At 40.7% G+C, this 13016-nt stretch overlaps 1 protein-coding gene across 3 annotated transcripts in view; it reads right to left on the reverse strand.

Moving 5' to 3' along the window:
* RBM25 (RNA binding motif protein 25) overlaps positions 1-13016 on the reverse strand; it is a 57081-nt gene that overhangs the window by 41135 nt on the left and 2930 nt on the right. The window contains exons 2-5 of one of the 3 annotated variants that reach the window (XM_066388413.1): positions 8913-8979; positions 5542-5658; positions 5309-5429; positions 821-870 (exon numbers count right to left, since the gene is read on the reverse strand). In XM_066388413.1, the coding sequence (XP_066244510.1) occupies positions 821-870; positions 5309-5429; positions 5542-5583 (213 nt within the window). In that variant the 5' untranslated portion in view covers positions 5584-5658; positions 8913-8979. The remainder of the gene's footprint in view (positions 1-820; positions 871-5308; positions 5430-5541; positions 5659-8912; positions 8980-13016) is intronic. The other 2 variants (XM_066388415.1, XM_066388414.1) reach the window with 2 other exon arrangements.

The following is a 13016-nucleotide window of genomic DNA, read 5'->3' on the forward strand; positions in this document are numbered from 1 at the left end:
TTTATCTGGTCTTGGCCGGTGGGCTCAGTGGTAGAGCGTCCGCCTGGCGTGTAGGAGTCCAGGGTTCAATTCCCGGCCAGAGCACAAAGGAGAAGCGCCCATCTGCTTCTCCACCCCTCTCCCTCTGCTTCCTCTCTGTCTCTCTCTTCCCCTTCTACAGCCAAGGCTCCACTGGAGCAAAGTTTGCCCCGGGCGCTGAGGATGGCTCTGTGGCCTAGAATGGCTCTGGTTGCAACAGAGCAACGCCCCAGATGGGCAGAGCATCGCCCCCTGGTGGGCGTGCCGGGTGGATCCCAGTTGGCGCATGCAGGAGTCTGTCTGACTACCTCCCCGTTTCCAACTTCAGAAAAATACAAAAAATAATAGTAATAATAATTTATCGCCTGACCAGGCGGTGGCGCAGTGGATAGAGCGTCGGACTGGGATGCGGAAGACCCAGGTTCGAGACCTCGAGGTCACCAGCTTGAGCGCGGGCTCATCTGGTTTGAGCAAAAGCTCACCAGCTTGAGCCCAAGGTCGCTGGCTCGAGCAAGGAGTTACTCGGTCTGTTGAAGGCCCGCAGTCAAGGCACATATGAGAAAACAATCAATGAAAAACTAAAGTGTCACAATGCACAACGAGAAACTAATGATTGATGCTTCTCATCTCTCCGTTCCTGTCTGTCTGTCCCTGTCTATCCTTCTCTCTGACTCTCGCTCTATCTCTGTAAAAAAAACAAAAACAAAAATATATAATAATTTATCTACCTTTATCAAATTTTTTAGCTTTAAAAGTACTATCACTACCACATTACCTCGCTTCTCCTTAAACTTATACTTACAGTTGGAGCAGGAGCCATAATGCTCATTGGTACAGGAATCATTGGGGTTCCTAAGGAAAAAGCAAAAATGAGTTGTAAGCACACAATTATTTAAGACTATATTCTATTATCAATTAAATGCCACACAGACAAGTAACCTCGTTCAGTTCATTTAAGTAGAAATGCAGGACTAATGACATATTGATGACTACCTTATTTTTAATTGCAATGTGCTATCAGGTCAATCCATACAAGCCATACATATATACACACACACACACACATACGCATATGCACAAACAAAAAACTATTTTAAAAGCAAAAAGGCTACCACAACATGCTTTTGGTTAAAGAGTATTAAAATATGGATAGTAAAAAATAATCAGCCTAACCCGATGCTGGCACATTGAATAGAGCGTTGGACTGGGATGCAAAGGACCCAGGTTCGAGACCCTGAGGCCACCAGTTTGAGTGTGGGTTCATCTGGTTTGAGCAAAGTTCACCAGCTTGGACCCAAGGTCGCTGGCTTGAACAAGGGGTTACTCGGTCTGCTGAAGGCCCACGGTCAAGGCACATATGAGAATGCAGTCAATGAACTAAAGTGCCACAACAAAAACTCGATGCTGCCTGACCTGTGGTGGCGCAGTGGATAAAGCGTCGACCTGGAAATGCTGAGGTCGCCGGTTCGAAACCCTGGGCTTGCCTGGTCAAGGCACATATGGGAGTTGATGCTTCCAGCTCCTCCCCCTTCTCTCTCTGTCTCTCTCCTTTCTCTCCCTCTCTCGCTCCTCTCTAAAAATGAATAAATAAAAAAATAAAATTTAAAAAAAAAAAAAAAAAAAAAAAAAAAAAAAACCTCGATGCTTCTCATCTCTCTCCCTTCCTGTCTGTCTGTCCCTATCTATCCCTCTCTGACTCTGTCAAGAAATAATAATAATAATAAAACAAATAATAAAAAAAATTGTGGGTAGTTATTCACATTCGGTATCCTCAAAACCAGCAACTTTCACCCTGGCCAGTGGCACAGTAAATAAAGTGTCATCCCAGAGCACTAAGGTCGCTGGTTCAACAAAGTTGCCAGTTTGACCCTAGTCAATGGGTGCACAACTAAAAGAAAAGAGTTGTTTCTCTCTCTCTCTCCCTTCTTCTCAATCCATAGGGTATAAAACAAACAAAAGAAAAACCAACAACTTTCACAAATACAGGTTCACTTACAGGTTAACAGTAGTATTAATGAATCCTTTACAAGTAAAAGTAAAAACCAGGCCCTGGGCCCTGGCCGGTTGGCTCAGTGGTCAAGCGTCGGCCTGGCGTGCGGGAGTCCCGGGTTCGATTCCCGGCCAGGGCACACAGGAGAAGCACCCATCTGCTTCTCCACCCCTCCCCCTCTGTTTCCTCTCTGTCTCTCTCTTCCCCTCCCGCAGCCAAGGCTCCACTGGAGCAAAGATGGCCCAGGCGCTGAGGATGGTTCTGTGGCCTTTGCCTCAGACGCTAGAAAGGCTCTGGTTGCAACAGAGCGACACCCCAGATGGGCAGAGCATCGCCCCCTGGTGGGCGTGCCGGGTGGATCCCGGTCGGGCTCATGCGGGAGTCTGACTGCCTCCCCATTTCCAACTTCAGAAAAATACAAAAAAAAAAAAAAAAAAGCCCCCAAAAAACTACTACTACTAATCAATTCACACCTAAATTTCACTCTGGACAGCTATATATACTAGAAACTACTAAAAAAGGTCTATTTTGGGGAAGTGAACTCTCAGAAAATGTGAGGGGAGCCTGACCAGGTGGTGGCGCAGTGGATAGAGCGTCGGACTGGGATGCGGAAGGACCCAGGTTCGAGACCCCGAGGTCGCCAGCTTGAGCGCGGGCTCATCTGGCTTGAACAAAGAGATCACCAGCTTGGACCCAAGGTCGCTGGCTCCAGCAGGGGGTTACTCGGTCTGCTGAAGGCCCATGGTCAAGGCACATGTGAGAAAGCAATCAATGAACAACTAAGAAGTCGCAACGCGCAACGAGAAACTAATGATTGACGCTTCTCATCTCTCTCCATTCCTGTCTGTCTGTCCCTGTCTATCTCTGCCTCTGTAAAAAAAAAAAAAAAATGTGAGGGCAAACCCTTTTGACATATGCACGCATTACTTTTGTTTTACAGAGACACAGAGAGTCAGAGAGAGGGACAGATAGGGACAGACAGACTGGAACAGAGAGAGATGAGAAGCATCAATCATTAGTTTTTCGTTATGACACCTTAATTATTCATTGATTGCTTTCTCCTATGTGCCTTGACCGTGGGCCTTAGCAGACAGAGTAACCCCCTTGCTCGAGCCAGCGACCTTGGGTCCAAGCTGGTGAGCTTTGCTCAAACCAGATGAGCCGGCGCTCAAGCTGGTGACCTCAGGGTCTCGAACCGGGGTCCTCGGCATCCCAGTCCGACGCTCTATCCACTGCGCTACCGCCTGGACAGGCTGCACGCATTACTTTTTAATGAAAAATATACATTACATAGGTATTTGGTCTTGAATTACTGCACTAATTTGGTATACTATTTCTTTTTCTTTTTTTTTAATTATTGACACAGCACACATGCAGGCAGTGAATAAGCTACAATTAAAATCTGATTTATGGGCCCTGGCCAGTTGGCTCAGCAGTAGAGCGTTGGCCCGGCGTGTGGAAGTCCTGGGTTCAATTCCAGGCCAGGGCACACAGGAGAAGCGCCCATCTGCTTCTTCACCCCTCCCCCTCTCCTCTCTCTCTGTTTCTCTCTTCCCCTCCTGCAGCCAAGGCTCCATTGGCTTTGCAGTTGGCCTGGGAGCTGAGGATGGCTCCATGGCCTCTGCCTCAGGCACTAAAATGGCTCAGATTGTAGCTGTGCAATGCCCCAGAGGGGCCGAGCATCACCCCCTGGTGGGCAGCATCTCTCCCTGGTGGGCATGCAGATGGATCCCTGATAGGGCGCATGCGGGAGTCTGTCTGCCTGCCTCCCCCTCTCTCACCTCCGCTTCTCACTTTGGAAAAAATACAAATGAATAAAATAAATAAATAAATATGTAAGTAAATAAATCTGATATATCACCCAAGTATGCTTTCCTAGACAGAAATAATGCTTTGGCCCTGGCCGGTTGGCTCAGCGGTAGAGTGTCGGCCTAGCGTGCGAAGGACCTGGGTTCGATTCCCGGCCAGGGCACACAGGAGAAGCGCCCATTTGCTTCTCCACCCCTCCACCGCGCCTTCCTCTCTGTCTCTCTCTTCCCCTCCCGCAGCCAAGGCTCCATTGGAACAAAGATGGCCCGGGCGCTGGGGATGGCTCTGTGGCCTCTGCCTCAGGCACTAGAGTGGCTCTGGTCGCAATATGGCGACGCCCAGGATGGGCAGAGCATCGCCCCCTGGTGGGCAGAGCTTCACCCCTGGTGGGCGTGCCGGGTGGATCCCGGTCGGGCGCATGCGGGAGTCTGTCTGACTGTCTCTCCCTGTTTCCAGCTTCAGAAAAATGGAAAAAAAAAAAAAAAAGAAAGAAATAATGCTTTGCACTTTTGCAGACAGAATTACCACTCTACAAACAAATGTCCACATTAGTATTGCAACAACCAAACCAGGCAAGAATACGGTAAATACAGTTTTGCAATCTACTGATTCATCTTAAAGAAGCAGGGAGTAGATAAAAAATACAGGGAGTAGCCTTAAAAGAAACATATCCCAATTGTCTTCTACTTCCATTTATATTTGGAATAGTGCTCATGAGAAAAAGCTACATTTACAGCCCTGGCCGGAGAGCTTGGTTGTTTAGAGCATCATCCTGAAATGCAGAAGTTGCCTAGTTCGATCCCCGGTCACGGCACATACAGGAACAGCTCAATGTTCCTGTCTCTCTCTCCTTCTCTCCCTTCCTCTCTAAAATCAATAAAATAAAAACATTAAAAAGAAAGAGAGAGAAAATATTACATTTAGTATTTGCTCTTTAAAAGTTCAAACGAGTCTGTCCAGGCTCCTTCCTCTCTCTAAAAGTAATAAAATTTAAGAAAAAAAAAGAATCAACTAAAGAACATATACTTATAGTGGCTTGTAATATGCATTAGGACAGCGGTTCTCAACATATGTATTTTCCGATGGCTTTAGGCGACCCTGTGTTTTGGTCATTTGACCCCGCCGGGGTCGTGACACACAGGTTGAGAACCGCTCCATTAGGAAATATCTGGAAGAACAAAGAAGAAACTAGTAACCCTGCTTAGTTTCCATCTTTCTACAAAGTGGTAACAAGTTATGTGTGAATGTGATAAAAATTTTTCACTGTATACCTTTTGATTTTTGAACTTCATTTTAAAAATAACAAAACTTCACAAATGAATTTATACTGAGCCAGATATGAAAACTACTGCCATAGGAAAATGAGCCATCATATTTCCAGAATGTTAACAGACATCTTTACTACCAACACAATCACATACATATTATCTTCCTAAAGTACATAATGCAAAGACAAAAGTATGGGTTAAAACAACAGCATTCACAATTTACCTGGAGGTACAGGTGGAGGAAAGCCAGGAAACTGTGGGGGTGGGATCCCTGGAGGGAGTGCTGGGATTCCCATAGGAGGGCGATTCAAATGAGGGGGGAAAGACATTCTTACTGCAGCAGTCTAAAAAAAGAAATCATGACACATCATTTTATTTGAAAACTTTACAATTCCATATGCCTGGTTTGATGGCCTTCATTTTTAGAGTATCTGCAAAATTCTAAAGTTTTCTTACCCAAAGGAGTTGGCAAAGACCCTCTTTTCTTTGTCTGTCCATTGAGAATTTTTAAAACTTAGATCTTTTCTAAAATAAGTTCCCAAAATGTACACGATCTAAGTTCAGGATAGACTCCTACAATCATATGGGAATACATATAAAGGAAGAAAAAAATTTTGAGGTTCAGTTAATATCCAAAAATTAAATACCAAATATCAATGACTCTTTTTAAAATCAAACTCAGAATCCAGGAAAGTGTCTTATATTTTTAAAAAGTGATCTGATGCCTTCTTTTTTAATATACGTATCAGTATCTTTGTGAAAACTAATTTACAAAGTTACACAGTATTTATATTAACTCAGTGCTGGCCAATTCCTCAAGTACAAATGATTGTCTCAGTGAACTACAAACCTGGGGGGTAGGGAAGAGTGAGGGAACCTCCTGACATCAGGTCACACAGTAACCAAATATAAAGAAAACATAAAATTTGTAACAATGGCCCTGGCCGGTTGGCTCAGTGATAGAGCGTCGGCCTGGTGTGCAGAAGTCCCGGGTTCGATTCCCGGCCAGGGCACACAGGAGAAGCGCCCATTTGCTTCTCCACCCCTCCCCCTCTTCTTCCTCTCTGTCTCTCTCTTCCCCTCCCACAGCCGAGGCTCCATTGAAGCAAAGATGGCCCGGGCGCTGGGGATGGCTCCTTGGCCTCTGCCCCAGGTGCTAGAGTGGTTCTGGTCGCTACATAGCGACGACACGGAGGGGCAGAGCAGAGCGTTTCCCCCTGGTGGGCGTGCCGGGTGGATCCCAGTCAGGCGCATGCGGGAGTCTGTCTGACTGTCTCTCCTGTTTCCAGCTTCAAAGAAATACAAAAAAAAAAGGAAAAAAAAAATTTTGTAACAATGGCCTGACTAGGCGGTGGCACAGTGGATAGAGCATCAGACTGGGATGCGGAAGACCCAGGTCCAAGACCCCGAGGTCGCCAGCTTGAGCGTGGCTTGGCTCAAGCAAGGGGTTACTCGGTCTGCTGAAGGCCCATGGTCAAGGCACATATGAGAAAGCAATCAATGAACAACTAAGGTGTCACAATGTGCAACGAAAAACTAATGATTGATGCTTCTCATCTCTCCGTTCCTGTCTGTCTGTCCCTGTCTATCCTTCACTGTCTCTGTCTCTGTAAAAAAATTTTTAAAAAAATTGTAACAATGAAAAAAGTCAAAATCTTAACAATAAAAGTCATAATTTTGCTTAAAGTTAAAAGCAAACTCGTTAAACATTTTTAAAAGAAATTCAGAAAGATGCTAGTATTTAATTTTTAAAAACTAGAACACCCCATAGCCAGTGGCTCAACTGGTTTGAGTGTCGGGCCTGGGTGCTAAGGATGGCTCGGTTGGTCTGAGCTTGGGCCTCAGGTGCCGAGGATAAGTCTATTGATTCAAGCATCGGCCCCACCGGCCCCACCCAGACGGGGGTTGCTTGGGCAATACTGGTTGGGATGCATACAGGAGTCTGTCTCATTATCCTCCCTCTTCTCATTTAAAATAAATAAATAAAAATAAAAACAAAAACTAGAACATACTGAACTGCTTCATCGTGGTTTGTGATATTACTACTTTAAAGAAAATTAGTTTTTAAATATAATTTTTTAAATATAATTTTTAAAATGTTTTTAAATATAATATTTTTAGATATTTAAATATCTAAGACTTTCCTCCCCTCAAATTTTATATTTTGCTCTATATATTCCACATATATTGGAAAAAGTAGAAAAATATTAGAATGTCCTAGGTGGCTTCCAAAAACAGCCAAAATAAGTAGGTTGATCTCTTATCCATGATGCCACTAAAAAGCAGTGATCTGATCCCATGTATTTCCGCTGGGAAAATTTCTTCCAGCAATGTTCTATAACTGAAGGAGTTTAGAGTTGTTAGTTTTTTAAAATGTTAATCTCTACTATTTTCTTTTTTTGTTTTATAAATGTTTTTACTCACCCTTCAGAAGAGAGAAGATAAAAAGTGCATGTCTTCTACTTCCTCGCCCCCTAATCCCAAGTTTGGTATACATATTGTTGTATTCTTCTAAAAATCTTTCTACACATAAACTAACATAATCATTTGTTTTTCTGCAAACAATATAATCATACTATATTGTTACACACGTTCTCCCTCCTTATCATTTACATCTCTTTATGCCAATTCATAAAGTTCTATTGCATTCTTTATAAGGCAGTTAACTATTATATAGACATACAATAACAATTCAAGCAACATTGATGGTTGGCTCCACATTTTACTTCTTACAAATAATGCTGAACATGGCAAATTGGACATGTAATTCTATGCACCTGTGCAAGTAATTTTATAATACAGATTAGTACTATATGCAGCCACACTTTTCTGCCAAATCATCCTCAGAAACTAGTGTACAGATTTATACTACCACCACTTGTATATGGGTATACTCGTTCTTCATCCTCAGCATGGCTAGAGTAAACCAGTGTTTAAATTATAACAATCTAATAAGTGAAAAATCCTCATTACAGTTTGTATTTCCTTGATCATTGATGAGGTAGGTTAAGTATCTTTTTATCTGTTTATTAGATACTACTTTAAAAGTCTTAGAAAAGCATGTCCTTTGTGCTCACAGCTGTTTTTCCTTGTGTTCTTTTGATTTTACTTAGTGTAATAAAATATTCTATAAAATGTAAACTTCAATTTCGGAAAACAATACACTTAAGATATTTAGAAAGCTTTACAGGTAAAATAAATCCCTAGGTTAATTTCATACACTTGGCAAATAAGGTACTGGAAATACCTTCAAATAATAAGCTTCAAAATAATAAGCAGGGCCTGACCTGTGGTAGCGCCGTGGATAAAGCATCGACCTGGAACTCTGAGGTCGCCGGTTCATAACCCTGGACTTGCAGGGTCAAGCCACATACAGGATACAACTACTACAAGTTGATGCTTCCCACTTCTACCCCCTTTCTTCCTCCCTGCCCCTAAATTTCTCTAAAAAAGAAAATTGCCTGACCTGTGGTAGTGCAGTGGATAAAGCGTCGACCTGGAACACTGAGGGTCACCAGTTTGAAACCCCTTGGCTTGCCTGGTCAAGGGACATATGGGAGTTGATGTTTCCTACTCCTTCCCCCTTCTATCTCCTCCCCCTCTAAAATGAAAAAAAACTTAACAGTAAGCGGGTATTAGGATAAATTAAAAAGAAAAACTGCAACTAATTTAAGACTGTAAATGTGCTATATATTTTAAGTAATCCATTTAAATACTTTTGCCCAAAAATAAAAACAAATATTTTATAAGGCAAGAGTGTATCTCCTTTTAAAGCAGAAGCAAAAAAAAAAAAAAAAATTAAAAAGAGAGGGCTACTGTCTACTTACAGAAGCTCTTCTATTATAATATTCTATATCTCAGCACTTTTCTGAGGAGGGCAGTTGGTATTAATACCTGTTGAATAAATGAATGAATCAGTAAAAAAAGTGAACTCTGAGGATCTTATTAAACAAATTTATAAAGAAGCTTTCATGTGCCAGGTAGTATGCTAGCAATGACCTAATGCCCAGCCTCACAACAGTTATAAGGACTGGGCCACAAATTCATATTTAGAATCATTTCCCCAAAATATTATATATTAATATTATTTCTTGTAAAACCTTCGTTTTAGTGCCTGACCTGTGGTGGCGCAGTGGATAAAGGTTCTACCTGGAACGTTGAGATCACTGGTTCAATACCCTGGGCTTGCCTGGTCAAGGCACAGATGGGAGTTGATGCTTCCTGCTCCTCCCCCCTTATCTCTCTCTCTCCCTCATCTCTAAAATGAATAAAATTAAAAAACAAAAACAAAAAAACCTGTTTTTGGTGTTTAAACAATACTTCCTAGTTTTTAAATATGTACTTCATTCTGTTAAACATTGACTAGATTATATGCTTAATTTAGTTTATGCCAATATAACCACTCCATTCACTTCTAATTTTTCTATGAAATATTTCCCTTTTACTGTGAACTGTTCAAAACTTGCTTATTCATAGGCTGAAAGGCAGAGGTAATCTTCATAAGATAATGGCCCTTCTATGGAAATTCAGAAAACAAAAATTTCTGGTGAACTCTCATACATATACATGATACTTCAGACATCCCAAAATTAGAGTCTCAACCACTTATTTCAACATAAAGTTTTATTTTTATGTAAAAATAATACTGAACTTTTATAACCATAAGCAAAGCTTATCAGATGTTATTACCTATAGTTGATAAACTGTATTACTCCCAAATAAATTATATAAACATTCAAAGTTGATAGCTACTTTGTACTATGAAGTTAGGAAGAGGGCTAGGAAGTGCTTTATTTTAAATACAATGGTCAGGCCTCTCCAAGATGACATTTGAACAAAGACTTGAAAAAGGCTGAGATAGGAAGGCCTATTAATATCTACAGGCAAGACTTCCAAGCAAAGAAAACAGTAAATACAAAGAGCCAGAGGTGGGCATGGAGTGTTCACAAGAGAAATAGCAAGGTCAACAACTAGAGAAGAGTATGAGAGAAAAGTCAGAGATAAATACCGAGTATTACCTACTTGGGGAAGGCCTTCAGAGTATAGGGCTCTGTAAGGCCACTGTAAAGAATTTGTTTTTCCTCTGAATAAGTTGGAAAACATTAAAGGTTTTTTCATTTTACTTATATGTTAACAGTGGTGTTAAGATAAGACTAGAGTCTGACCAGGCGGTGGCACAGTGGATAGAGCATCGGACTAAGATGCGGAAGGCCCAGGTTCCAGACCCCAAGGTCACCAGCTTGAGCGCAAACTCATCTGGTTTGAGCAAAGCTCACCAGCTTGGACCCAAGGTGGCTGGCTCAAGCAAGAGGTTACTCGGTCTGCTGAAGACCCACAGTCAAGGCATAAGTTAGAAAGCAATCAATGAACAACTAAAGTGTGTCGCAACAAAAAACTGATGATTGATGCTTCACATCTCTCTCCGTTCCTGTCTGTCTGTCCCTGTCTATTCCTCTCTCTGACTCTCTCTCTGTCTCTGTAGGAAAAAAAAAAAGGTCAGACTGGAGATCAAGAGTCTAAGTAAAACACTATTACAACAATCCAGACAAGAAAGGGTGGCCTGAACAGGTGGTATGGTGAAAGTGGTAACAAGCTGTTAGATTCCGGATATACTAATGAAGGTAGCCAATAGTTGAGGAAATGCGTTGGGATTTAAGAAAAAAAGAGATGGAGAGGTTAACTGTATTAGCACTGAAAAAAGTTAAATAGCACATAAAAAATATTGGAATAGTAGTGCTCCACTTTTAGAAGGTTCAAAGCATTTTCACCTGCTAAGTAAAAAGTAAGAAAAACAAGCACCTATGATGGAAGTGTTCCTTATCTCTGGTGTGGCAATTTTCATATAGGTTTATGCATGTCAAAATTCACTAAAACTAAAATGGATGCATTTTGCATGTTAATTTTATTTCAGTAAATTAATCTCCCCCCCAAAAAACAACTTCTAAATAAGATTTATCTCTACCACTCAACATACGCATGCATTCTACTTTTCTTTTTCACTTTACTCTTTTAAACCACTATTTTTTTCTTGCACTTCCAAGAATACTATTACTGTTTATAAGCATTTCTCCATTAGTTATCCCAATAGAAACACAATATTTTACCAAGTATAGATTTATAGGCTAACCACTGTGTGCCAAATTTCTGAAATGCTAAAAGGCAAATGAACCAATAAACTCTCCTCGGCAAACACTCTAGTACATCTTCCTTCACTCAATACAGCTAGTGCTCGACTTTACGACCACGATTGGTTCAGACAGACCCATCATAACACGATTTGGTCGTAAGTTGAGTAGGCTATATGTACAGTACTGTGAAATGATGTTATAAAAATCTTTAAGTCATATTTTATCATAATTTTCTTTGTTCACTTTATGCCATTTGTATCATCTCTACACCATTTTCTTATTTTTACATTCGTCAGGTTTAAGTAAAACACTGCATGACCAGTACAACTGGTTTAATATTTGCAAAGACAATTTCCTCTTCTTGGTAGACATCTTGGGGGGGGGGAGGGGTTGATGAAAAATATCCAAGACACAAAACACAAATTTCTGTACCGAGTCTGGGATAACAGTTGAAATGGTGCACACGGAGATGGTAGTGCTGCTGGAAGCTGGTCCGCACTGTCGGACGCCCAGCTGGGCAATACTTGTGCTGCCAGAGGTGGAGCAGTCAGTCGTGGCTAGCGATTGTGGTCGTAATGTCCAATGGTTGTAAGTTGCATAGGTCTAAGTCGATCAATATTTGTAAATATCTAGCTCTAAATATGTACCAGGTTCTTTTCTAAGTATTATTTATATTAGTTCTGAAAGAGCAACTTTTAAGTTACAAAGTTATACAGCCAGTCCAGTGGTTCTACACTAAATATAAACGATTAGTGTAACATGCGCTATTTACTGCTCTGCTTATAACCTGGCAAGATACAATGGACTGATATAACTGCCCCAGTCCAAGAAGAGCAAGCCCCTCAAAACTGAATTTCCACAGACCTGGAGACTTCAAAAACTATTCCTAGGAAAAAATGTTCCATATCCAAATAGGAAATGCTTAACCAAAAGTTTCTTCTACAGGAAAGCTTTTCATACATGTGAAAAGTGTTTCATTCAAGTCCCCCAAAAGGAAGCTTTTCATATTGAGTCTTCCACTTTGCTGTTTTACCATTTTCAATGATTAAAAAGCAGTATTATCTTCAGAGAAATTTTAGTGATAGTCTGGAGTTGGGGTAGGTACAGAAAGTGACTTGTAAACAGGAAAGAGGGATCCTTTGGGGTAATGGTTACACAACTCTGTACATTTGCTAAAAATTATCTACTTGTAAATTTACAATGGCTGAATTTCGTCAACTACACTTTAATAAGCTTTAAAAAGGCAACACCAATTCAGGACAATTTCAGGCAAAATCCAATTAAGATCTACAGATTAGATAATATTGTATCAATATTTCCTGATTTTGATCATTGACTCTTTAAATATGAGAATGTCCTTGTTTTTACAAAATATACATTTATGGGTTAAGAAACACTACATACGCAACTTACTAGCAAAATATTTTAGAAGAAAACTATGGAGGAAAGGGGGGAGGATAAAGCAAACATTTGGGTCATCTGGGTGAAACCTGAGAATTCTTTGTACTATTCTTAACTTTTTTGAAGTTTGAAATTATGTCAAAATACAAATTTAAAAAGCAGTATCACTAATTCTGGTTAGTTGAAATACCATTTTTTTATTTTCAAAAAAAAATTTTAAAAGCAGAAAAAAGCTTTTCAAAAACTTTGAGGAATTAAAATTATGAATGGCAGTAGTATCAAGACTATCCAGAGGTTAAAAAATACACGGAATGTTTTTGTAAGACTTTATAAAAGGTTTAATGATTACTTTTGCTTCCAATGTCATAAGATAGTTAATATAATGTTCCCCTAAATAATGTA

The sequence above is a fragment of the Saccopteryx leptura genome, chromosome 6, assembly GCF_036850995.1.
Source record: "Saccopteryx leptura isolate mSacLep1 chromosome 6, mSacLep1_pri_phased_curated, whole genome shotgun sequence".
Classification (NCBI taxonomy): Eukaryota; Metazoa; Chordata; class Mammalia; order Chiroptera; family Emballonuridae; genus Saccopteryx; species Saccopteryx leptura.